The 27,276-nt window shown below is 46.4% G+C and overlaps 1 protein-coding gene across 1 annotated transcript; it reads right to left on the bottom strand.

Moving 5' to 3' along the window:
• Nucleotides 1-1,185: 1,185 nt before the first annotated feature.
• Nucleotides 1,186-21,823, bottom strand: PIP4K2C (phosphatidylinositol-5-phosphate 4-kinase type 2 gamma). The gene is made up of 10 exons (XM_049783078.1): nucleotides 21,563-21,823; nucleotides 18,777-18,874; nucleotides 16,584-16,680; nucleotides 16,067-16,210; nucleotides 6,764-6,910; nucleotides 5,885-5,923; nucleotides 5,033-5,146; nucleotides 3,636-3,903; nucleotides 3,273-3,376; nucleotides 1,186-3,067 (listed from the first exon to the last, which is right to left on the bottom strand). Exons 1-10 carry the CDS (start codon nucleotides 21,734-21,736, stop codon nucleotides 2,987-2,989), a joined length of 1,266 nt encoding a protein of 421 aa, XP_049639035.1. The 5' UTR covers nucleotides 21,737-21,823; the 3' UTR covers nucleotides 1,186-2,986.
• Nucleotides 21,824-27,276: the final 5,453 nt, after the last annotated feature.

The following is a 27,276-nucleotide window of genomic DNA, read 5'->3' as shown; positions in this document are numbered from 1 at the left end:
CTCCTCGTCTAGTCCGCCCCAAAACAAAAATGGAGGCTGGGCCCCGTCTTGTTTTTGGGGGGCGGGGGTGGAGTCGTGCGCGCGAGGGCCGGCGATGGAATTCGGGCGCTCCGGAGAGGCCCCCTCCTCCTGCTGCTGCTCCCCTACCCCAAGTGGCCTCGCTCTGCTCTGCGCTCTCGGGCCGCTGCGTGGCAGCTCCGGGCGTTATGGGGGCGCAGAGATGGGCTTGGGGATGGGGAATGGGGACGGGGGCGCAGTTTCCTGAGCTTTTTTTTGGCACAGGGGCTTTTGAGGAACATCGTGGGGGAGGAAAGCGTCGTAGTAAAACCAAAAGCACTTGATCTAGAACAAAACCTGAAGACCAAACTAGTTCCTTTTTCTCTCTCCTCTTCTCTGCTTCTGTGACTCCTGCAACTTACTTCTAAGTGGCCCCTGGTTCTCTTTCTACAAACAGGGAGGGGTACAAAGGTTCATACCTAAGTGGAAGTGACTACCTTTTAAAAAGAAAATAAACCCTTGGGGGAGTGGATGTCAAGCCTATCTTTCAAGAGTTAAAACTCAGGGGGTGAAAAAAGCTCCTGCTCTGTCTGTCCAGCTACCCACTTCAGAGCAATCTCCACCCCAGCCCAGATCTCTTCCCCTGGGCCACATCTAACCAGGTTTTTCCAGCTGCCTCCAACCCTCCTCCCCCCCAGCAGGACAGTTTTCCTCCACCCTCTTCTTCACACCCCCTCTGGGCCCAGGCTGGACTTTTCCTCCTCACTTTCCCAGGACCCTGCAGCACTCTTCCTGCCCTCCAGACTTGAGAATCTCTTTCCCAGGAACTCTGAATTCCTTCTCTTTTAGATCATGAGCAGGGAGCCTCACTTACCTTCAAGAAATGGGAGATCAAGTACAGAGTCCCCAATTTCTGGACCCCCATTAGGTCCACCTTATGAATACCACAGTTGTGAGCCCCCCAAAAACGATAGAGACAGGAGGTCAAGCCCAGAATTCTGGGCAAGAAGAGGGTCACTTCTGTTTCCCCAAGGCCTCAACTAGCTGGACTCCTGGCTCCCAGTTAGTTTTCCATCTCCCTACAAATCCCTATGAACTCTTGGGGTTCGAAGCCTGAGAACCCACATCCTTAGTTAAGGAGTCTATACCCTGACGACTGGAGCAAAAAAGAGAAATTCTGTGAAGAAATTTGGATTCAATAATTTATTTTTTATATAGTGACAGCAAAGGAAGTAAATACACACCATCCTTTTTTTTTTTTATTAATAAAAGATGAAAACAGAAGCAACGAATGATGAAGACCATACCGCTCATGATACATTAGCCACATGGTCAAAGAACAACGGTTGCTGGTGTCATGGAGTTTTATTGCATTCAACAGGGGAAAGGTACAGTTGGAATGAATAAGATCCAGGAGGCTTCTGACAGGAATAGAATATGTGGGACTCAAACCTTAACCGGGGACTCTTCTTTTACTTCAAAACGTGTGGCACAGAGACTGAAGGAGAGGAACAATCTCCTTTCTAGCCCACATCTTCTCGTGAGACTTATCAGTTTTGTCAGATACAGGGCAAGAAGGCTTGTGTCACTGCAGGTCTTTTATTTATTGGGACTGCTCTTCATGTTACAAGCAAACACACAAAAATCAAGTAGAAGCCTCAAAGGGATGGAAGGCAGCAAAAAAGGGAGGAGTCGACCTGCTTCACCAGGGTCCTCTACTTGGTGTGATTATCATGCTAAAATCAACAAAACTGTGTTTGGAGGGGGCAGATGATTGAGTTATGGCTCTGGCTCCTCTCTGGGGGTGGAGAGTGAAGATGACAAAGAAGGCCATCTGTCCCCTGAGAGACACAGTAGCAGTCTAAGATGGGACAGAAGAGAACAGAATAACAAATACAACGGGGAAAAGGGCTAGAGAAGGGAAAGGGGGAGGAAGTATTCTAGGCACATACACAGGGGATGGCAGGGGAGAGGGGGGCCCTACACAGAGACCTCCATTCTCTTGAAATGACTAGGGCAGACCCAGGGAGAGTTGGTCCCTTCTGTTCGGACTAAACAGAAACAGCTAGATCTGAAGAGAAGAAATCTAACATGAGGCCCACCCACCACCTCTGCCTCCAGAAGCGCCCACACCTCACTGAAGATTCCAGTCCTGGAAGTGGTGTGAGACGCCAGTGATAAGCAGCAGCGAAAGCCCTCAACCAGGCATGAACACTCTGGCCGATTCCAAGCCCCCACACCCACGAAGAGAGAGGAGAGCACAGAAGTGAGGGGTGGGAGGTGAAAATGACCGGAGAGTAGACCATCCTTGAGAGAGACCCTCTCCAAATAGTTACATAATCACAGCATCCTTAGGTCCCATCTCCCTGAGGTGCCAGTTCCCCTGACCACTTCCCCCCATCCTCACCCCCACCCAGTATATGAGATTGGCCATAGCCTGTAATGTATGTGTGCCTGCACCCAAATTTGTAGTGTTCTGAAAGTCCTCCATCCCAGGGTATACTCGGAAAGAAGCATGCCACACTGGGATATATAAGGTTGTCAGCAAAATTCAGACACTAGTTCTACACACAGTAAAGTGCTTCCAGAGTAGTTGCTTGAGGAGGCCCAGCTGTCAGCCAGGCAAACAGCCCCCTAACCCCCAGCTCTTCCTTTGTTTTAGAAACAACAGGACATTTGACAAAGATCAAGGCACTTGGGAGAGTCAACACGAACACTCTAAGGTAGCAAGCAAACATGTTGGGGCGAGGGGGGGTGCAGGCAAGGGGAACTATGATGACTGGACAAAAGGAAGAAAGGACGATGCATTTCTGAGATCCAGGAGGAGCCGATTCAATAAGATAGTTATGGAGATGGAAGAGCACATCGCCTGAACTGGCGAAGGAGGAAAAGAAGTACTAGTGGCCAGAATATCCACATTCCCTCCAGCTTCTCAGAACCCCACCACCTTGAACTTAAAGCAGCAGTCATCATGGAGTCAGGCAGTCTCTTAGGCAAAGATGTTGGTAATAAAATCTAGGAATCGCTTCGCATATTGCTCAGGATGGACCGTAGAGATCTCCGCCCCAGCCTGTGAGAAAGTTTGGAACACTGTTATCAGCCTCCCCCCACCCCAGGCCTCCCTTATTCCCCATTCCCTAACCGCCACTCTACTCCAGACCACTCCCACACTCTGCCCTTCATCCTTTTGCCAGGTCCCTGCTCTGGCACAAGAGGTTCTCTAAAGAGTCTCCAAAGAATCATGACAGAAAAGGAGAGGCTTGAGGAACTCTCACCCCATGCTTGACAGTTTTGGCTGCGTGAGCTGCTTTCTTCTTGGCGTCATATTGTGTCAGGATGTCAATGAGGCCCATAAAATATACCTCCTTTTGGGGGGCCCCTGGAGTGGGGAGAGGGGAGAGGGAAAGAGAGAATCAGAGAGAAGGAGAGAAAAAAAAGAGAGATCAGTGCATAAAGAAGGGTACAACTAATCCCAATTTCTTCTCCCTGGGAACCAACCATTCAGCTCTGTTTACCAGTGGGGCCCCAACCTGCCCTCAGCCCTACTCTGAAAAGCCAACCAGCTTCTCCACCCAACACCGTGGTCTCTGTCCAAGGACAACCCTGCCCACCCACAACATTTCCAAGATCTGCCTCACCCTCAGCACTCCGGATGGCATAGACATCAATGAAGGCTTCGAACTCGCCGGGGCCCAGGGGCCGGTGGGAATGGATGTAGCCTCCGATGCCCTCTGGGGAGGTGCCGTAAGAGCCCACCAGAGCTGGAGGTCCAGTCAGGCCACAGTCTCCGTCCCCCTCCGACTCCTCCTCCCGCACAGGCCCCTCCTCTTCTGATTCAGAGCCCCGAATGATGTCGTGGATGCCCAGCAGAAGGCTGTAGTCCATGATCTTCAGCTGCACAAGGAACTGAAAGCCCACTGACAAATCAGACATTCCAGAACTTCTCTCCCCACCCCCAGAAACCAATCTTCTCATTCCAACACTGAGTTTCTAGGAGCCCCTGGGGAAAGGACATATGAGACCGGAAGGTTGAGACTATATCTCAGCCCTGTAATGCCTAAATGGGTGACAAAGGTCATCCTTAGAGCTCATTCTAGCCATCCACCTCCAGGGTTTTTTTTCCTGAGCTCATGTCCAACTCCCCTCTACACAGAGAACTCAAGGAAGGAAGGAAGGAAGGAAGGAAGGAAGGAAGGAAGGAAGGAAGGAAGGAAGGAAGGAAGGAAGGAAGGAAGGAAGGAGGGAGGGAGGGAGGGAGGGAGGGAGGGAGGGAGGGAGGGAGGGAGGGAGGGAGGGAGGAGAGAGAAAGGAAGGAAGGAAGGAAGGAAGGAAGGAAGGAAGGAAGGAAGGAAGGAAGGAAGGAAGGAAGGAAGGAAGGAAGGAAGGAAGGAAGGAAGGAAGGAAGGAAGAAAGAAAGAAAGAAAGAAAGAAAGAAAGAAAGAAAGAAAGAAAGAAAGAAAGAAAGAAAGAAAGAAAGAAAGAAAGAAAGAAAGAAAGAAAGAAAGAAAGAAAGAAAGAAAGAAAGAAAGAAAGAGGGGCCGGGCGGTGGCGCTAAAGGTAAGGTGCCTGCCTTGCCTGCGCTAACCTTGGACGGACCGCGGTTCGATCCCCCGGTGTCCCATATGGTCCCCCAAGCCAGGAGCAACTTCTGAGCACATAGCCAGGAGTAACCCCTGAGCGTTACTGGGTGTGGCCCAAAAAACCAAAAAAAAAAAAAAGAAAGAAAGAAAGAAAGAAAGAAAGAAAGAAAGAAAGAAAGAAAGAAAGAAAGAAAGAAAGAAAGAAAGAAAGAAAGAAAGAAAGAAAGAAAGAAAGAAAGAAAGCAAGCAAGCAAGCAAGCAAGCAAGCAAGCAAGCAAGCAAGCAAGCAAGAAAGAAAGAAAGAAAGAAAGAAAGAAAGAAAGAAAGAAAGAAAGAAAGAAAGAGAGAAAGAAAGAAAGAGAGAAAGAAAGAAAGAAGACTGTGTTAGGGAGAGACAACTACCCAGGGAGCAAAAGGAAGGAGCAAAGAATTTTCCTAGAGCACCCAACCATCACCTCCACATCTCTCTTCAGCTTCTCCAGGAAGACTTTCTTCTCCTCTTCACCAATATAAACTTTCTGGTTCTTATTGAGGAAGTCCATATCCTTCAGGGTGGGCAGTTCCTTTACCTTAAGAAGGGAACAGGACATTGCGGGGAACCAAACATACCTCCACAATGTAATCTCGGGCTCTAATTCAGTGAATGCAAAGAACAGGGCTTCCAGTCCTCCTATATCATTCTGTGATGCCGCCCCAAAGTCAGTTCTCCCCTCCAATGGTTTCCCTAGACTCAGTCTGCAGCTACACCCCAAATTGATTACGGTTTTCAGGCAAAACTCTAGCAGTGACTTTTATTTCTTCTTCACAAATAGCTATTTGTGGACAAGAGCCCTGAATGGGAATTAATGGGGAAGCCTTTTGTTCAAACTCTCCCCAATCCCTCTCACTCTCACCTCCAACCTATAAGCTTTCCCCAGAAAGAAGGCAGACCAGCAAGGAGGACCTATCTCCACTGATCTCTCTAGGGGCTGTCATCAGTTCAAGTCTCTCATCTCTCTTCCTTTCAGTGTTTAGATAAGAATAAAGAAGTCTCAAGGGGCCTGAGCATCAGTACAGTGGGTAGGGTACTTGCTTTGCACAAAGCCAACCTGGGTTCAATCCTGGGCATCCCATTTGTTCCCCTGAGCCAGTCAGGAGTAATTCCTGAGTGCAGAGCCAACAGTAACCCCTGAGCACCACCAGATGTGCCCCTCCCCCAAAATAAAAGAATAAAGAACTGCTGAGCCTGACCTTTTTTATTTCAGTAAGACTCCTTCTTTCACTCATCCTCTCCACTCCCCCACCTGTCATTTAAAATTCATATTTACCTTTTCTTTATCGCTGGCTTCTCGGGAAACTAGGGAACCCTATAAAGAGACCCAAAGAGCAAGTCAAGGAAAATGATTAAATACCCAGCTGCTAGGCTGAAGAGACAATACAGGAGTTAAGATGCTTGCCTTGCACACGGTTGCCACAAATTCAATCTCCAGCACCATCCCAAGAACCACCCAGGAGAGAGCCCTTAGCACAGGGCCAGGAATAGTACCATGGCTATGGCCCTCAAATCCAAAGACAAAAAAGACCCAGATCCTCAAAACTGCAGCCTCCATCCCTTTAAAATGAACTGCTCTGGGGCTGGTAGATAGCACATGCCAGGTAATCCAGATTCCATCCTTGGCCCCACATGGCCCCACAAGTATCACCAAGTGTAGTACTAGAGGTCCCTGAGCTCTGTTAGAGTGGTCCTAGTGATCCCAGCCCTGTAGAGTAACAGTGGCACTACATCCTGGGGCCTATCACTGAAGCCCCCAGAATGCCTGGTCAGATATGCATCATTCAAATGGCTGTCAAGTCTCTTGAGCACCCATGCCTACCCTGCTCCTCCCTTAAAAGAAACCTCAAGAAATAAAATGAACCAGGTAGGAGCTGGAAAGATAGCTTAATGGGCTGGAGATTGTGGTTTGCATGAAGGACTGAATTCAATCCCAACACCACATGGCTCCCGAAACATAGCCAGAAGTGACCCTGAAAACTGATCTACGAAGAAATATGAAGCACCACCAGATGTGGCCCCAAACAAAAATGAATCATTTGGTGCTTGCAGCTAAGAAGCCTTGGCAACATTCTCCCCACCCCCCCATCAAAAGAAGTTAGAACCAAATCATCCAGAGCCAAACCAGGATTTCAGGAGTCCCCTCCTGTCGTACCTTCAGGTCATACTTTCTGTGCACAGGAAGGCGGTGGCTAAACATGTTGCGCATCACGAGCATGTAGCTGTCTTCATTGTCCACGCTAACTCGGTACATGCCCAGGAACTGGGGTAGCAGTGTATTGCCATGGCACTTCACAATGTACTGGAGTGAAGGGAAAAAGGTGGAGAGGCTAAGCAAAAGATCCATGGGTAGTCCACAGATGTGAATTCAGATATCACCATTCTAGGATGGAGCAAAAAACTTCAAGTAGAGAAGCTAGCAACATATCAAAAATGGTGGGGGTTCCGAGCTGCCCATGCCACCTAGTTTCTAAGTTTCCATCTCCTGTTTCATTCCATTTGGATACTATCTCTTAAACTTAAAATGATTCATCTCATCTTTCTGATTTTCTTTTTCTTTTTTTTTCTTTTTTTGGTTTTTGGGCCACACCCGGCAGTGCTCAGGGGTTACTCCTGGCTGTCTGCTCAGAAATAGGTCTGGCAAGCACGGGGGACCATATGGGACACTGGGATTCAAACCAACCACCTTTGGTCTTGGATCGGCTGCTTGCAAGGCAAATGCCGCTGTGCTATCTCTCCGGGCCCACCATTCTTATTTTCTAAGATGGAGAATAGAGGTGTCATTAATGCTTATCTTATGCCCTTTTGTGTAAGTAGTCATAGAAATACAATTAGAAATTACATTCACAGGGGCCAGAGCAGTAGCACAATAGCAGAGTACTTGCCTTGCACATGGCCAACCAGGGTTCAATTCCTGGCATCCCATTTGGTCCCAAGTACTGCCAGGAGTGATTCTGAGTGTAGAGCCAGGAGAAACCCTGAGCACTGCAGGGTTACAGAAAAGAAATTACATTTCCCGATGAAGTGATATGAGCCATCTTTCTTAGTGAGCTAGATTCCCATAAATAAAATTCATGTTTGAGGGCATATAATATGGGTTCTTAAACTATCCCTCTTTCTGGACCATATCTTTCTCAGTATTGCTGCCTACTTCTCTCTCTATATTTTTCAGAAAATTAGTCAGCAATTGATCCATTTGCTATATCCCATTCATACCTCAAACCAATAAAAAATCAGATTTATACCATTATTTCTGCTCTGAAATCTCCCTAACTCACCTCTCTTCCCAATCCTTCCTGAGTACCTAATCAAGGTCATATTACAGTGAGGTGGCACTTGAAACTACTTATTTATTTTTAGCACAGCGGGTAGGGCATTCACCTTGCACACAGCCAACCCAGGTTGGATTCCTGGGATCCCTGAACAAGCCAGGAGTAATTTCATTTTTTTTTGGGGGGGTGGGGAGGGAAACACCTGGTGAAGCTCAGGGCTTACTCCTAGCTATGCACTCAGAAATCGCTCCTGGGGCCCGGAGAGATAGCACAGTGGCGTTTGCCTTGCAAGCAGCCAATCCTGGACCAAAGATGGTTGGTTCAAATCCTGGTGTCCCATATGGTCCCTCGTGCCAGCCAGGAGCTATTTCTGAGCAGACAGCCAGGAGTAACCCCTGAGCACTGCCGGGTGTGGCCCAAAAACCAAAAAAAAAAAAAAAGAAAAAAAATCGCTCCTGGCTGGGGGACCATATGGGATGTCGGGGATCAAACCGAGGCCCATCCTGGATCAGCTGCCTGCAAGGCAAACGCCCTACTGCTGCGCCATCGCTCTGGCCCCGCCAGGAGTAATTTCTGAGTGTGAGAGCCAGGAGTAACCCCTGAGCACCACCGTATTGCTTACAAAACAAAAATGAACAAACAAAAAACTCTTCACAAAGACTAGAGAAATACTACAGAGGGAGATTGCATTTGCCTCACACCCATATCAGTCCCCAGCATCTCATATGGTCCCCTGAGCAACACCAAGAGCAATTCCTGAGTGCAAAGCCAGGAGTAACTTGAGCTGGGTGTGGCCCAAAAAATAAAACTAAAAGGAAAAATCTTCAGCGGGGAACCAGAGAGTATAGTGGCCAGGGTTTTTTCCCAGGTACCTGACCCAGGGTCAATCCCTGCTGTCATAGGATCTCCTGAACCCTGCCAGGAGTAAACCCTGAACACTGTAGGATGTGACCCAAAAATAAAAACAAAGCTGCTTTTTCACCTGGGGCTGGGGATGTGGCTCAAGCTTACACAGACCCTGAATTTAATCTCTGTCACTGCAGGTGCCTTCCTGGCCCCCAGCATTGTTGAGTGTGAGTGACCCTGGCAGCCCCCAAGTAGTACTGGGCCAAAGCACTCAAGTGGCAAGGCTAAGAATCACTGAACTGGGGCCCGGAGAGATAGCACAGCGGCGTTTGCCTTGCAAGCAGCCGATCCAGGACCAAAGGTGGTTGGTTCGAATCCCGGTGTCCCATATGGTCCCCCGTGCCTGCCAGGAGCTATTTCTGAGCAGACAGCCAGGAGTAACCCCTGAGCACTGCCGGGTGTGACCCAAAAAAAAAAAAAAAAAAAAAAAAAAAAGAATCACTGAACTGACCCCAGCCCCCCTAACCCTTCACCTTATACCATTGGTGAAGGGTTAGGGGGCCTGGGGTCAATCCAGTGATTCCTATTATTCATATATATGTATATGTGTATATATATGTATATATAAACTCTCAAGGTTAAAATATATGCTTTGCATGGAGAAAGTCCAGGTTTGATCCCCAGCACCCAAGGTCCCCTAGTGTTGTATATGAAAATATTTCCATAAGATTATTCTTTGCCTGTTGTCCCACCTTGACCTTTCAGGTGGGGCGCTGTTGAGAGCCGAATAAATAGTTTGGGAGCGAGGGGTTGGGGTCTTCTGCCAGAGTTGTCTGGCTGGCTCAAGGTGTGTTTTGGAGCTAGCAGCAGGCTGACAGAGGACTCTCTTCTCCCAACCTTTTAACCCTTAACCCTCCTGTCTGTGTGGATTATTTGCTGTGGATAAATATTACAAAAACTCCCCCCAAAAGGGGACAAGAGGATGGGAATCAATTTCTCATTCTGGGAGCTCTTTGTGGATACTCAAACAATCAACAAACGGGACCCAACAAATGGGGCAACACCCTAGCACTACCAGGTGAGGCTCAGGTAGGGGAAAAAACACAGTTACAATCTTTACCCTCTGTTTCTGTTATACCATTCTGTTATTATCCTGTCCTAAATGGAATTAGTAGGCCAAGCATAATTAAAAGTGTCCGTCTATTCTTGGTCTCCTTTATGAGAAGGCTCTTTCCCCTACTTGTTTCTTTTATTTGTTTTGTTTTCTTTTGTTGTTTTGGGACCACACTAGGGTTGTTCTGGGGTAACTCCTGGTTCTGCACTTAGGAATCAATCCTATTGGGCTTAGAGGACCTTATGGGGTACCAGGACCAAACCCAGGTCAGCCATGATCAAGGTAAATACTGAACTATTTCTCTCGTTCCCTACTTGCTCCTTAACTTCTGTCCCCAATCTTCTCATTTCACTTTACCCACTCTTCTTTGATAGTCTCAATTGTAGCTTTTCATATCACCAGTTTACCTATTAACTCAAACATAGACTTCTGCTCTGATCCTCTTTCTTGAACTCCAAACCCTAACTATTACTAGATTAACTATTAGTAGTATAGACTATGGATGAACTACAGAAATGTTCTATCTCTTAGCCAGAATAGTTTCCCTCCAAAAATTAAGACACTTAATCTAAGGCTACCCATGACATGCTTCAAAAATGTGAATCAAAAACTGAAATTCATTTGGAACAATAAATACCCACAAATAGCTAAGCAACCCTTAGGAAGAAGAAGATGGGAGGCACCAGCTTCCCCAACTTTAAACTGTACTACAAAGCAATAGTCATTAAAACAGCTTGGTATTGGAATAAAGACAGACCCTCAGATCAATGGAATAGATTTGAGTATTCCGAGAATGTTCCCCAGATGTACAATCATTCTTTGACAAAGGGGCAAGAAACACAAAATGGAGCAAGGAAAGCCTCTTCAACAAGTGGTGTTGAGACAACTGGTCAGTCACATGTAAAAAAGCAAACATGGACCTCCATCTAACACCATACACAAAGGTCAAATCCAAATGGATTAAAAACCTTGATACCAGACCTGGAACCATACGGTATATAGAAGAACACGCAGGTAAAACACTCTATGACATTGATACTAAAGGCATCTGCAAGGAGGAAACACCATTGTCCAAACAAGTACAAGCAGAGATAAAAAAAAAAATAGATGGGGCCCGAACAGTGGCACAAGCAGTAGCATGTCTGCCTTGTACATGCTAACCTAGGACAGACAGTGGTTCGATTCCTCGGCATCCCATATGGTCCCCCAAGCCAGGAGTGATTTCTTTCTCTTTCTCTTTCTCTTTCTCTTTCTCTTTCTCTTTCTCTTTCCCTTTCCCTTTCCCTTCCTTCCTTCCTTCCTTCTTTCCTTCCTTCCTCCTTCCTTCCTTCCTCCTTCCTTCCTTCCTTCCTTCCTTCCTTCCTTCCTTCCTTCCTTCCTTCCTTCCTTCTCTCTTTCTCTCTTTCTCTCTCTCTTTCTTTCTTTCTTTTTTTTTTTTTTTTTGGTTTTTGGGCCACACCCAGTGATACTCAGGGGTTACTCCTAGCTATATGCTCAGAAATAGCTCCTGGCTTAGGGGACCATATGGGACGCCGGGGATCAAACGGAGGTCCATCCTAGCCTAGCGCGGTCAAGGCAGATGCCTTACCACTTGTGCCACCACTCCAGCCTCATTGGAGCGGTTTCTGATTGTATAGCCAGAAGTGTCCCCTGCGCGTCACCGCATGTGGTCCAAAAACCAAAAAATAATAAATAATAATAAGAGATAAACAAATGGGACTATATTAAATTAAGAAGCTTCTGTACCTCAAAGAAAATAGTGACTAGGATACAAAGGTCATTCACAGAATGGGAAAAACTACCCAACACCCATCAGAAAAGGGCGTAATATTAAGATGTACAAATTACTGACAGAATTTAACAAGAAAAAAATCTATCCCCATCAAAAAGTAGGGAGAAGAAATGAACAGACACTTCCTCAAAGAAGAAATACAAATGGCCAAAAGGCACATGAAAAAAATGCTCCACATCACTAATCATGAGGGAGATGCAAATTAAAACAACAACTCATGCCACAGAGACTGGCACACATCACAAAGAACAAGAACAATCAGTGCTAGTGAGGATGTGGGGAGAAAGGAACTCTCATTCACTGCTAGTGGGAATGCCATCTAGTCCAGTTTTTATGGCAAACAATATGGAAATTCCTCAAAAAACTGGACATTGAGCTCCCAGATGATCCAACTATACCACTCCTAGGGAGATACCCTAGGAACACAAAAACACAATACAAAAATACCTTCTGCATGTCTATATTCATTGCATCTCTTTTTATAATAGCCAGAATCTATAAACAACCCAGATGCCAGACAACAGATGAGTGGCTAAAGAAATGGTGGTACATATACACAATGGAATACTATAACGCTGTCAGGAAAAATGAAGTCACGAAATTTTTCCAAACATGATGGACATGGAAACTATTACGCTGAGTGAAATAAATCAGAGGGGGAGAGAGAGACATAGAATAGTCTCACTCATCTGTGGAATTTAAGAAAAATAAAAGACAGGTCCGGAGAGATAGCACAGCAGTACGGCATTTGCCTTGCATGCAGAAGGATGGTGGTTCGAATCCTGGCATCCCATATGATCCCCCGAGCCTGCCAGAGATCATTTCTGAGCATAGAGCCAGGAGTAGCCCCTGAGCGCTGCCAGGTGTGACCCAAAAACCAAAAACCCCCCCAAAAAAAGAAAGAAAGAAAAGAAAAAGACATTATTGTAATAATACCCAGAGACAATAGAGATGAGGTCTGGAAGGACTGGCCCATAATATGAAGCTTACCGCAAAGAGAGGTAAGTGCATTGAGAGAAATAACTATACTAACAACAATCATGACAATGGTAGTGAGTGAGAGAAATAGAGTGCTTGTCTCAAATACAAGCAGGGGGTGGGAGAGGAGGAAGATGGGGGGACTGGTATTGGGAATATTGCACTGGTGAAGGTTTTTTTTTTTTTTTTTGGTTTTTGGGCCACACCCGTTTGACGCTCAGGGGTTACTCCTGGCTATGCACTCAGAAATCGCCCCTGGCTTGGGGGGACCATATGGGACGCAGGGGGATCGAACTGCTGTCCCTCCTACGCTAGTGCTTGCAAGGCAGACACCTTACCTCTAGCGCCATCTTCCCGGCCCCGAAGGTTTTTTTTTTTTTTTTTTTTTGTGGTTTTTGGGTCACACCCGGCAGTGCTCAGGGGTTATTCCTGGCTCCAGGCTCAGAAATTGCTCCTGGCAGGCACGGGAGGACCATATATGGGACGCCGGGATTCGAACCAATGACCTCCTGCATGAGAGGCAAACGCCTTACCTCCATGCTATCTCTCCGGCCCCCCGAAGGTTTTTTTTTAAAGACTGAAACCTATCTACAAACATGTTTGTGATCATGTTGTTTAAATAAATAAATTATTTAAAAAATATTTCTTGGAGCCAGAGCAGTGGCACAGAGGTAGGGCATTTGCCTTGCATGCGGCTGACCTAGGACAGACCAAGGTTCGATCCTCTGACATCCCATATGGTTCCCCAAGCCTAGAGTGATTTCTGGGGCTGGAGAGATAGCATGGAGGTAGGGCATTTGCCTTGTATGCAGGATGATGGTTCGAATCCCAGCATCCCATATGGTCCCCCAAGCCTGCCAGGAGCAATTTCTGAGCATAGAGCCAGGAGTAACCCCTGAGCGCTGCCAGGTGTGACCCCCAAAGAAAATAAAATAAAAAAACAAAACAACAACAACAAAGAGTGATGATTTCTGAGTGCATAGCCCTGAGAGCATCACTGAATGTGGCCCAAAAAACCAAAACAAACAAACAAAAATTTCTGATCCAAAAAACCCCAGAAAAGATAGGAGCTGGAGAGATAGCACAGGTGTAGGGCATTTGCCTTGCATGCAGCTGACCTGGGATGGACCCGGGTTTGATCCTTGGCATCCTATGTGATCCCCCGAGAGAGAGCCAGAAATAACCCCTGAACGCTGCAGGGTATGACCCAAAAAACGAAAAAACAATTTTGAGGCCTTTATCAAATATATTTACTTATTACAGCAGCACTATTAGGTGAATTATTATTTATATGAATGAGAAAACTGAAAACCAGAAAGGCTACTCATATTCTTTTTTTTTTTTTTTTTTTTTTGGTTTTTGGGCCACACCCGGCCGTGCTCAGGGGTTACTCCTGGCTATCTGCTCAGAAATAGCTCCTGGCAGGCACGGGGGACCATATGGGACACCGGGATTCGATCCAACCACCTTTGGTCCTGGATCGGCTGCTTGCAAGCCAAACGCCCAGCTGTGCTATCTCTCCGGGCCTGCTACTCATATTCTTACTGATAAACACAGAAGTTATTTTGGGGGAAATGATTGGAAAAAAAAAATTCTTTTTTTTTTTTTCTGGGCCACACCTGGCAGCACTCAGGGGTTACTCCTGGCTCTGTGCTCAGAAATCACTCCTGGCAGGCTCAGGGGACCATATGGAATTTTTGGGAATCGAACCTGGGTCAGCTGCATGCAAGGCAAACATCCTACCCTCTATACTATCACTCCAGCCCCAAAATTATTTTTTTTCTGCTTCATATTACTGTATGAATACCCAATTATCTCTAACCAGAAATACGGAAGCTTATTTGCCTTACTTTCCCCAATTCTTGTCCTTTCCATCTCTACTGCCATTACATCCCTAGTGTCTTGTATTTTCTCACCTAGACTATTAAGATTACCTCCAGGGGTCTGGGGTATGGCTGAGCTGAAAAGATAGTACAGGGATGAAGGTATTTGCCTCATATTTACTATCCCTGATTTCATTCTCTATATCATATATGGTCCTCCAAGAACTGCCACCAGGAATGATTCCTAAGCACAGAGCCAGAAGTAGCCTTGACAACCACTTGGGAAAGCCCTAAAACTCCTTGCCCACCAAAAAATAAAATAAAATACTGCCATAAGAATATATTTTGTTTTTGGGTCACACCCGGCAGCGCTCAGGGGTTTCTCCTGACTCTATGTTCAGAAATTGCTCCTGGCTGGCTTGGGGGACCATATGGGATGCCAGGATTCAAACCACCATCCTTCTGCATGCAAGGCAAACGCCCTGTCTCCATGCTATCTCTCTGGTCCCCAGAAGGATATATTTAAACCACCTATATATCATCTTCCAGCAATCCACCTTCAGTATGAAGCTCAAAGTTCTTTGAAGGTTTTATAAAATCCCTCATCATCTAGTTCCTATTTCCCCACAATATAATCCACCGCAATGATTTTCTGAGAGCAACTTAATTGATATTAAGCTCTCTCATGATTCTGTGCCTTCACAAGTGCTATTTTTCTTTGCTTAGAATGTTCTCTTCTAACTTATTCATTGGTTGGCCCCAACTCATCTTTTAAGAAACTTCTCTTACAAGGGCTGAAGCAATAGTACAAACAGGAAGTTTGTCTTGCATGCAACTGATTAGGTTTGTTCCCAGCACACCATATTGTCCCAAGCACTGCCAGAAATGATCCCTGAGAGCAGAGCCAGGAGTAAGCCCTAAGTACCTAAAGGTGTGGTACAACCCCCTCAAAAGATAAACAAACAAAAAGAATTGCAGGAAGTAGCCTCAAGAGTCCTGAGAAACCTTTGGAAACCAAAAAATAAATATATAAATAAAAAAGAATCATCATAAAATCGAGGCCACTGAGATAGTAAACAGGGCTCAGCATTATTTTGCAAGTAAGCCTGCAAAGAACTGGATACGCCCTAGATATGGACCCCTCAAAATGTAAAATAAAACAAAAGCATGATGTCAAGTGCTTCTTAGGGGACAAAATAGACTGAGGAGACAGAGTGATCATACAGTGGATAGGGAGCTTGCTTTGCACCACGCAGCCAACTCAGATTCAATCCTCAACATCCCCGAAGCCCACTAAAAGTAATTCCTGAGCATAGAGCCAGGAATAACCCCTGAACAACACTGTGCATATGTGTGGCCCAAGATCAAACAAAATGGGTAAGAATTGGAAAGAAGGGGCCGGGAAGGTGGTGCTAGAGGTAAGGTGTCTGCCTTGCAAGCGTTAGCGTAGGACGGACCGCAGTTTGATCCCCCGGCGTCCCATATGGTCCCCCCAAGCCAGGGGCGATTTCTGAGTGCATAGCCAGGAGTAACCCCTGAGCGTCAAACGGGTGTGGCCCAAAAACCAAAAAAAAAAAAAAAAAAAAAGAATTGGAAAGAAAAGGGAGAGAATGAGATCAAAGAGAGGACAGACCTGGTGGTAATTGGAAAGGTTGCTATGCATGTCAGCGATATCCTCACTGGATACTTCTTTGATGACGAGTGTCCGATCATAGGAGATAAGGAAGCGACCATCACTGCCTTCACTTTCATTTGGGGGGCTTCGAGTAAGGGAAACCTGAGGACACAGAACAGAGTACAGGCTCTTTCCCTCATCCTTAAATACAAAAATGTAAATCATAAGATAACGATTAACTGGCCATGTCTACAAGTGGATATAGCCCTGGTCCAAGAGGTTCTTGTGTAGGGGGGCTATAATAAAATTCCCAAATATGGACTGGATGATACGGAAAGCGAAATTTTTTTTCTGTTATTTTTCCTTCAAGGAGAGGCTTTAGAGCTTTCATCAGTTCTCTGAAGATGTCTGAGACTACAACAAGGTAAGGAGTAACACTTAAAAGACTGTTACCTTTCATTCCTCCAATTATGAATGTCTCATAGGTTCCCCAGCTGTTAGAAAGAGCTACCCTCAACAGATATTGGATTCTCACCAAGTAATCCTGGTCATCAATGCCAAATCGATCACGGAGGTTCCTGAAGACTTGAGGACAGTACTCCTTAAACTTAAAATGACTTGGCAGATTTTCCCTAAAAGAGGGGTTTTCATGGTAAGAAAACAAAGCAACACAGTTTATCAAACACCCTCTCAGACATTACCTTATTTGAAAAACCTGAGAAAACTTTTAGAGGTGTATTATTTCCTTTCATTGTTTGTTTGTTTTTGTTCTTTTAGGGCCATCCCTGGCAGCACTCTGGGTTATTCCTGGCTTGACATTCAGAAATCACTCCTGGCAGGCTCAGGGGACCACATAGGACGCTGGGTAAAGAATCAGGCACATGCATGGCCAATACCCTACCTGCTGTGCTATCACTCCAACCCCTTATTTCCATTTTGTAGGGGGAAGACTATGATTCATGCAAGCTGAATGATCTGCCACAATTATATGGCTGGCAAGTATCTTAAACAAACCAAAATCTACTGTCCACCAAACCAGTATTTCCTAAATCTCAAGCAATGTAGAGATATCCTAAAATTAGAAATGCCCTGCTTTGATAATATGTCCTCTCAAATAGAAGGGCTTTGGAAATCCACGTACTTCTTTCAGAGTCCCTCTATCAGAAATGCATGGAAGGGGCTGGAGCACTAGCACAGCAGATAGGGCATTTGCCTTATATGCTGTCAATCCAAGTTCGATTCCCAACATCCCTTTCTGTCAATTAACCCTGCCAAAAGTTACTTCTGTGCAAAAAGCCAGAAAGTAATGCCAGGTATGACCCAACAACTCCAAACCTCCTTTTTTTTTTTAAAAAAAAAAGAAAAAAAGAAAAAAAAAGAAAGAAATGCATGGGCCGGAGACATAGCACAGTGATAGGGTGTTTGCCTTGCATACAGAAGGACAGTGGTTTAAATCCCAGCATCCCATATGGTCCCCCGAGCCTGCCGAAGGCGATTTCTGAGTGTAGAGCCAGGAGCAGCCCCTGAGCACTGCCGGTGTGACCAAAAAAAAAAAAAAAAAAGAAGAAGAAGAAGAAATGCATGAAAGTAGAATATAAACATTTAATCTACAGAACTACCAGGCTATTGGACAAAGAAATTAGTAAATACCTTATAAAACTATAATGAAAAGCAAATTTAAACCACACAACTTAGAGACTGTAGTGATAGCACAGCAGGTAGGACGTTTGCCTTGCAAGTGGCCAACCCAAGTTTTTTTTTTTTTTTTTTTTGTCTTTGGGTCACACCCGGCGGTGCTCAAGGGTTACTCCTGGCTGTCTGCTCAGAAATAGCTCCTGGCAAGCACGGGGGACCATATGGGACACAAGGATTCGAACCAACCACCTTTGGTTCTGGATCGGCTGCTTGCAAGGCAAACGCCCAGCTGTGCTATCTCTCCGGGCCCTTTTTTTTTTTTTGGGGGGGGGGGGCCACACCCATTTGACGCTCAGGAGTTACTCCTGGCTATGCGCTCAGAAATCGCCCCTGGCTTGGGGGGACCATATGGGACGCTGGGGGATCGAACCGCGGTCCGTCCTATGCTAGCGCTTGCAAGGCAGACACCTTACCTCTAGCGCCACCTTCCCGGCCCCCCAACCCAGGTTTGATCCCTGGTATCCCATATGGTCCCCCGAGCCTGCCAGGAATTATTTCTGAGCACAGAGCTGATCCCTGCTGGGTGTGGCCCCAAAACAAACAACAAAATGTTGCCTTCTAAGTTTAAATCTCATTGAATTTTGTGGGGAGGGTGGCAGTTGGTACACACCTATCAATGCTCAAGGTTTACTACTGGTTCTGTGCTCAGGGCTTATTCTTCCTGCTGTGTCTGTGAGGGGGTGGGAACTGTATGTGAGGTTCTGGGAATCAAACTTGGTTCAGTCCAAGCACCCTACATGCTGTACCATCTCTCAGACCCTCACTAAATCTTAACTCTTTTTTTTTTTTTTTTGGTTTTTGGGCCACACCCGGTAACGCTCAGGGGTTACTCCTGGCTATGTGCTCAGAAGATGCTCCTGGCTTGGGGGACCATATGGGACACCGGGGGATCGAACCGCGGTCCGTCCAAGGCTAGCGCAGGCAAGGCAGGCACCTTACCTTTAGCGCCACCGCCCGGCCCCTAAATCTTAACTCTTAAAATGACGAATTTGTTCTTTGCTAGGAAGGTTGAAAGAAGGGTGGGAATTCCCACCTGTGGAAAAGGTGATTGTTGACTTTGATCTTGGAGCTGGCCTTAAAGTCGTCCGGTAGCAGCATCACTGGAGGAGGCACCTGGCTCAGTTCATTGATCTGAAAAAAACAGATGGAGAAAAGCAAGGGCAAGTGAGTACGAGTAGACAGAGATACTTATATACTCTCCTGCCATAAAAGGGTAACTCAAAGCTCATGCCTTTCCAGACAATGGCTCTGCATATGCCTGGCAGAGACAAGAGAATGTGGCCAACCTCTCCTGCTGTCCAGGAAGGACTGCAGCAAGCAAGCCCCACACTCCCGCCCCCATGGAACTGCTTGCTCGCCACAGTCACTTTATATTAGGCAAACCCTGTAAGCAACCAGGACTATTTTTAAAGTTGTGAGAAATTCTTGAGAAAGAAAAAAAAAGTCTCAGTCAACTGAGCCTCTCAAGACAAACAGTTCCATGCTCCATTAAAAACAAAACAAAAGGCATTTTTAAAGTACACAAGAGAGTGAAGGGGGCTGGGGGGTGGGGGAGTCAAGAACAATAAGAAAGAAATGTCAGTATCCTGCTAGAGGCAGCTCCTTACAAATAGGAAGGTCCTTCCAGACCACCTTCAGGAGGTTCTTTCTCTGCAGCAGGCCACCCATTTGTCTAGGTGTGAGGTAAAAAAGAGCAGTTGATTTCAGAAAGTATGAAGGCAGAAGAAGGATATGAGTTCATCAGGCCTCTATCCACTAAAATCAGGCCAACAGCACACAAAATATGAAAGCATCACATGATCTCCTAGCCCCTGAACTTGCAGTCTATTATTTCCGGTGGAGAGGAAGTTCCGGCACTAAGAAATTCCAAGGAGACTTACATTCTATCCAGTGCTGTCACTCAAGAGTTCTCCTTTCTTTAGGGGCCAAAGAGGTGGCGCAAGCGGTAAGGCGTTTGCCTTGCATGCGCTAACCCAGGATGGACCATAGTGTCCCATATGGTCCCCTAAGCCAGGAGTGATTTCTGAGCTCATAGCCAGGAGTAACCCCTGAGTATCACCAGGTGTGACCCAAAGAGCCAAAAAAAAAAAAAAATTCTCCTTTCTTTAATAAGCTACTTATCATGGGCCTTTAATTTTTAGTTCCTATAAACTATTACCCACCTAGTCTGAGCTCAAGGGAAAGGACCACTTCTAGTCACCTGCATACACACCTCAGTAGCCTGGCTAGCACTGGTCCTGAGGTGCTTATTAGGCAAACAAATGCATCCCTTGCCTATCCTTGTGTGATGATTCCATAGAGGTTATAAAGTACAGTCTAACCTAAATTCCCTCTCCTGCAGTGAAACCCAGCTCCTCTTATTCTCAGTAGAAAAGGAGGACAGAACATATTCCTCCAGAAAAAGAAAGAAAAAAGCCACTTGTGATTCCCAGCCTAAAATTCAGCTATGGTTCTGCATGCCCCCTCCTCGTCACCTGCTGTCATACAGGCTGAATCATCAGTAAGACATATGCTCAAGGAATTTCTCCATTCTAAACACTAGAAGTAACTGTGTGTTGACTGGAGAGTGGGATGTTGAGGCTAATATATATGAACATTATATATATATACACACAGATATACATATATATGTGTATGAATACACACACCTATGAAAGCTGAGGCAGAAAGCTCTCAACCCTTGCTAAAGGAAATTCCTTTTGTTACGTTTCTGCAACCCAGAAGAAGGATGAGTCACCTAAAAGATGCATTTAACAGACAGCTCTGCTTCCATCAACCTTGCCCATCACAAGTGCCAGAGATTGACAGGCCCACGCAGCTTGCCGGGAGAAGTCTACAGAGTCGCAAACTTCAGGGAGCAAAATAGGCAATCCCCCACCATGACATTCTAAATCACATATGAAGAACATGCCCAAAACTGTTCTTCCTCACCACCCTCAACCTCTGTCTTCATGAGTCAAGGGTTTGATTTATAAAAACACTGTGTCATATTCAAGGTCATTGCATACTTTACAGGCGACGGAAGTCTTCGGGGAATAAACTAACTGGCCTCTCTGGCCTCCTCCAGATCTCCAGCCACATCCCACATCCTCTAGTTTTCTGCTTCTAAAGTTCATTACCTTGGAGAGTCCCCAGGATCCAAACTCCTCACTTACTCCCATCATCCTTTCAGTCAAGGGGGGTGCATTTCAAAGCCAAGGGAGGGTGCATTTCAAAGCAAAAGCACATATAGACAAAAATCCCAAATATGTGTGGGATTTGGGGTGGGTGTGTGGGTGATAGCAGCTTCTCTAAAAATATGATGTATACTTCTGGAAGGAAAAGGGAGAGGCCAGCAGGCTTAAAAATTCAAGGAAACCAAGGGGTTGCACCTGGAAAACCAAGGGGCCAGGAAAGTGCACAGACAGCTTGCCCAGGCCCACCCACTGTCAGTCACCCCCAACTCAGAAGGGGTCAGGGCCCCCTAATGTCCTACCAGCCAGGGGGCCTGGCACTGGCACAGGTCAAGGTAGTCTGGAGCTGGGATGTGGAGTGGGAGGGCAGGAAGACAGGGGAATGCTTAGGCGGAGAAGGAGGAACCTGAGGGGCAGCAGAAGGGCGTGAGAGTGAGAAGCCCCCCAAAATCCTCCACTTGGAGCAAGCAAGCAAGCAGAGAGAGACTTGGGGCAGCCCCTGGGAGGGACGAGGTGGGCAAGGGAACGGGGCCCAGGCGGTGGCGCAAGACGGGGGGAGCCTAGAACCCAGAGAGAGAGAACGACAGCCTGGGCTGAAAAGTTGGGGACCCCCAGGGGCACCTTTGGGGGGACTCCAGGGTCTCACCGAATGGGCGACGCCCCACAGGAACACGCCCACCAGCGGGTCGGCCGCCCGGAACACCTTCACCTTCTGCTGCACGAAATGCTTCTTCTTGGTTTTGGAGGCGAAGCCGAAGCCCGGGCCGGGGGTGGCGGTGGCCGGCGGGGCCGAGGCCGGCGGGACGGAAGAGGACGCCATGGCCGGCCGGGCGGTCCGGCTGTGACTCCCGCGCAGGTAGATGGAGCGATCCGGGGCTCCCGACCCCGGAAGCAGCGCTCACCTGCGCCGCCGTCACGTGACCGGAGGCCGGGCTCGCTGTGGGCGTGGCTAGTGGTGACCCCGCCCGTGGAACCGCCCCGGCTCCGCCCCTAGTCTCTAAACCCGCCCCGCCCGCCTCCGTCGTGAGTTGAGCTCTGCTCCTCCAGGATCGTTACTAGGCTTGCTGGCTGGCTGGCTGGCTGGCAGGGCTTTGCTTCCTAGGTTTTGGGGCCTGGGAGCCCAGGGAATCCCGACGCCTTCCTTGCCCGACCTTGTCAAGGTGGGATTGAGCCTGACTCAATCCCAAATTTGGGGCTTCTCCCACCTTCCAGTTTTTTGGTTGTTTTTTTTTTTAAATATTTTTATTTAATTTTTATTTATTATTTTATTTATTTATTTATTTATTTATTTATTTATTTAGGTTTTTTGGGCCACACCCGGCAGTGCTCAGGGGTTACTCCTGGCTGTCTGCTCAGAAATAGCTCCTGGCAGGCACGGGGGACCATATGGGACACTGGGATTCGAACCAACCACCTTTGGTCCAGGATCGGCTGCTTGCAAGGCAAACACCGCTGTGCTATCTCTCCGGGCCCATTTTATTTATTTTTAATTTAATTTATTTAATATTTAAATTTAATATTATTTAATATTTAATTTTAATTTTTATTTAATATTTTTTATTTATTGATGAAAATGCATCCCATAGTCGACATAACTGATCATAATACAATTTTTTCAGGAAGACCCCAAGCAACATGATTTAAAATAAGAAATAGAAAATTGTGGACGGACCGCGGTTCGATCCCCCGGTGTCCCATATGGTCCCCCAAGCCAGGAGCAACTTCTGAGCACATAGCCAGGAGTAACCCCTGAGCATTACCGGGTGTGGCCCAAAAACCAAAAAAAAAAAAAGTAAGAAATAGAAAATTGAAAAAAATAAAAAATAATCATAAAAAAGAAATAGACAATTGAAAGAAAAACTAAAGAGATGGGAGAGAAAGGAAAGAAAATGTGGGGCCGGGCGGTGGCGCTAAAGGTAAGGTGCCCGCCTTGCCTGCGCTAGCCTTGGACGGACCGAGGTTCGATTCCCCGGTGTCCCATATGGTCCCCCAAGCCAGGAGCAACTTCTGAGCACATAGCCAGGAATAACCCCTGAGCGTTACCGGGTGTGGCCCAAAAACCAAAAAAAAAAAAAAAAAGAAAAAGAAAAAGAAAATGTTCAGTGGCAAGTATATTTTTGAAAAGGATTGAATCACTGATGAACTCATGAATGCATTAACAGAAAGGTTAGTAAGCTCTTTTTTTTTTTTTAAAGGATGAGAGTTTAAAAAAATACAGTAAAAACAATGTGGGTGGAGGGCCAGAGAGATAGCATGGAGGTAGGGTATTTGCCTTGCAGGCAGAAGGTTGGTGGTTCGAATCCCAGCATCCCATATGGTCCCTGAGCCGCCAGGAGCGATTTCTGAGCTTAGAGCCAGGAGTAACTCCTGGGCGCTGGCGGGTGTGACCCAAAAAAACAAACAAAAAATACAGTAAAAACAGTGTGGGTGGGCCCGGAGAGATAGCACAGCGGCGTTTGCCTTGCAAGCAGCTGATCCAGGACCAAAGGTGGTTGGTTCGAATCCCGGTGTCCCATATGGTCCTCCGTGCCTGCCAGGAGCTATTTCTGAGCAGACAGCCAGGAGTAACCCCTGAGCATTGCCGGGTGTGACCCAAAAACCAAAAAAAAAAAAAAAAAACAGTGTGGGTAGCAATTGTTGTTTGCATAGACCCAGCAAAATATGGGGGAAATGGAAGGAAAAAGCCTTGGCCTAAGTACATGGAGACTTTAACCCTGAAAATTTCTGGCATAAGACCGACTCAGGGCTCCAGGCATACTAGGCTGTCCAACCCGGATTCCCTGATTTCATTCTCTGTGGTCCTGGTAAAATTTTTTCACAGATTCGCTGTTGTTCCGCCTTCCAGTTTTGCCCAATTCCTTCGTTTCATTTTCCCCTCAAGAGACTTAACCTGAACCCTTCCTTCATTTACCCTTGTAGTGCTTGGTGATGAGCAGATCTTGAAAATCCAGATTTTTTGTTTTTTTTTTGTTTTTGTTTTTGGGGTCATACCCGGTGGTGCTCAGGGGTTACTCCTGGTTCTGCACTCAGAAATCACTCCTGGAAGGCTGGGGGGATCTTATGGGATGCAGGGAATCGAACCCAGGTCCCTGTCCTGGGTAGGCCGCATGCAAGGCAAACGCCCATACCCCTGTGTTATCTATCTCTCCAGCATCCCTGGGAATCCTAGAATTCTTATGTCCTCATGCGCCTTACAAGTCGAATCATTGATCTTATTCAATAAGTGTGTGTGTGTGTTTGTGTGTGTGTGTGTGTGTGTGTGTGTGTGTGTGTGTGTGTGTGTGTTTTATTGGTTTTTGGGTCACACACGGCAGTGCTCAGGGGTTACTCCTGGCTCTTCACTCAGAAATCGCTCCTGGCAGGCTCGGGGGACCATATGGGATGCCGGGATTTGAGCCACCAACTTTCTGCATGCAAGTCAAATGCCCACCTCCATGCTATTTCTCTGGCCCCTTATTCAATAAGTATTTAATGAACATCTACTTGATTCTCCTGGTGTGAATGAACCAGGGGTTGGATGGAGTTCTGTCCTACAGGAGTTCGTAGTCCAATCAAGGGCACTGGTGTACCAGAGGGGAATGCGTGATCAGGCCATGTCAAGCTGCAAGGGAGGCTTGGTAGGGAGAGCTGGGCAGGGAAAGCTAGAAGGATAAAGACTGAATTGAGTATGGGTGTGGTTAAGACAAGGGATTAGGGCCAGACAAAGTACAAGTGGGTAGTGTCTGCCTTGTGCGATCCCTAGAACTACATCTGGTTTCTCCAGCACCACCAGCAATGATCCCTGGACACTACCAAAATAATAATAAAAGAGCAGAGCAGGGCCCGGAGATATAGCACAGCAGCGTTTGCCTTGCAAGCAGCTGATCCAGGACCAAAGGTGGTTGGTTCGAATCCCGGTGTCCCATATGGTCCCCCGTGCCTTCCAGGAGCTATTTCTGAGCAGACAGCCAGGAATAACCCCTGAGCAATGCCGGGTGTGGCCCAAAAAAAAAAAACAAAACAAAACAAAAATAACAAAAAAAAGAGCAGAGCAAAACAAATAAATAAATAAATAAATAAAAGTGCAATGGGCAAAGAGAGGGTAGGGCGGGTAAGGCATTTGCCTTTCAGGAGGCCGACCTGGGTTTGATCCCCAGGACCCAATATGGTCCTCCAAGCCTGCCAGGAGTGGTTTTGGGGCACAGAGCCAGCCTGGAGCAACCCGAGTGCCTCAGGGTGTGGCCCAAAAGCCAAAAAAAAAAAAAAAATGCAACGGTTTAGGGGCGGGAGAGGTAATACAACAGACTTGCCAAGTATGAGGCAGACTTAGCTTAGCTCCCAGCACCATTCCAGCACCATCAGACTCTGGCTATTGTGAATAATGCTTCAATGAAGATTAAGAATGCAGTTGTTGGGCCCGGAGAGATATCACAGCGGCGTTTGCCTTGCAAGCAGCCGATCCAGGACCAAAGGTGGTTGGTTCGAATCCCGGTGTCCCATATGGTCCCCTGTGCCTGCCAGGAGCTATTTCTGAGAAGACAGCCAGAAGTAACGCCTGAGCACCGCCGGATGTGGCCCAAAAACCAAAAAAAAAAAAAAAAAAAAAAAATGCAGCTGCATTTTCTATACTGTGAGTTGGTATTGCTGGGTCATATGAAAATTCTATTCCTAGTTTTAGAGGAATGTCCATATTGTTTTCCCAGAAGGCTGGACCAGTTGACATTCTGACCAGCAATGAATAAGGGCACATTTATCCTCCACATCTGCACCAATTCTGATGGTTCTTTGTGATGGGTGCTAGTTTTTAGTTTGAGGTGGTTATCTTGTTGTTCTGATTTGCATTTTCTTGATGATTAATGAAATAGAACATCTTTTATATGCCTTTGTGAATTTAGATTTCTTCGAGGAAGTTTCTGTTCATCTCTTCTCTCGATTTATATATATATATATTTGGTTTTTGGGTCACACTTGGCGCCACTCAGGAGTTACTCCTGGCTCTACGCTCAGGAATCTCCTGGCAGGCTCCAGGGACCATATGGGATGCAAGAATTCAAACCACCGTCCTTCTGCATGCAAGGCAAACACCTTGCCTCCATGCTATCTCTCTGGCCCCTCGATTTATACTTTTGCTTTGTAAAAAATTTTCCATTGTTTTATATATTTTGGATATTAATTCTTTATCAAATGAAAGGTGGGGAAATTATTTCTTCCTGTCTATGGGCTATGTTTGTATTCTGGTCTTTTTCTCTGAAGTGCAAAAGCTTCTTAATTTAAACAAATGTTTTCCCCTCCACTTGCTTTGTCATCTTTAAAGATGCCTCTAGTTTCAATGTCATGGATTTTCTTCTATGTATTTGTGATTCCAGGTCAAATCAGATATTGAGGTCTTTGAATTTTTTTTAAAGTCCTGAGCTCTGTGCTCAGGAATAACTCCTGACAGGCTCTAAGGAACATATAAAATGCCAGGGATCTAACCCTGGCCCACCACATGCAAGGCAAATGTCCTCCTCACTATGCTATCACTCCAACTCCCATGGTCTCTAAACTATTTTATTTGACTTTTATGTGTGATGTCAGGAAGAGATTTGAGTTCATGTTTCTGCATGTCACTGATCAGTTTTCCCATCTCCTTGGGACCAGAGCAATAGTACAGCAGGTAGGGTGTTTGCCTTGCAAACCCACCTGGGTTCTATCCCCAGCATCCCATATGGTTCACTGAGCTTGCCAGGATCAATTTCTGAGTGCAGAGCCAGAGAAATAGCATAGTGGGCTGGGTGCTTGCCTTGTACAAGGCCAACCTAGATTCGATCTCTAGCATCCATATGGTTCACCCAAGCCCCCCAGGAATGATTCCTGAGCACAGAACCAGAAGTCAGGAGCTCTGCTGGGTGTGTCCCTAAAACAAACAAACAGAAACAACAACAACAACAAAAAGAATTAAAAAAATAGAAGCCAGGGGTCAGGTTGGTGGTACAGCAGTAGGGAGTTTCCCTTGCATGCGGCTGACCCAGGAAGAACCTTGGTCGATCCCCGGCATCCCGTATGGTCTGCCAAGCCAGGAACGATTTCTGAACACATAGCCAGGAGTAACCTCTGAGTGTCATCGAAAAAAATAGAAGCCTGGTATAAATCAATAGGTAATATCTATGGTTTTAAGAAAAATAAAGGACATTATTGTAATAATGCCCAGAGACAATAGAGATAAGGGCCGGAAGGACCAGCTCACAGTATGAAGCTCACCACAGAGTGGTGAGTGCAATTAGAGAAATAACTACACTGACAACTATCATAACAATGTCAATGAGTGAGAGAAGTGCAAGGCCTGTTTTGAATACAGGTTGGGGGGAATGGGAGATAGGGGGCACTGATGGTGGGAATGTT

This window comes from Suncus etruscus, chromosome 11 (genome assembly GCF_024139225.1).
Source record: "Suncus etruscus isolate mSunEtr1 chromosome 11, mSunEtr1.pri.cur, whole genome shotgun sequence".
Taxonomy (NCBI): Eukaryota; Metazoa; Chordata; class Mammalia; order Eulipotyphla; family Soricidae; genus Suncus; species Suncus etruscus.
Note: the sequence above shows the minus strand (reverse complement) of the source record. Positions and strands in the feature narration are given on the sequence as shown.

Excerpts from the sequence above, each read along its gene's own strand:
- PIP4K2C (XM_049783078.1), bottom strand. The coding sequence starts at position 21,736 with ATGGCGTCCTCTTCCGTCCCGCCGGCCTCGGCCCCGCCGGCCACCGCC. Across the intron at positions 16,211-16,583 it reads TTGATGACCAGGATTACTTG|GTTTCCCTTACTCGAAGCCC; the intron begins GTGAGAATCCAA and ends CTGTGTCCTCAG. Across the intron at positions 6,911-16,066 it reads ACCTTTCCAATTACCACCAG|TACATTGTGAAGTGCCATGG; the intron begins GTCTGTCCTCTC and ends CCTTCACTCCAG.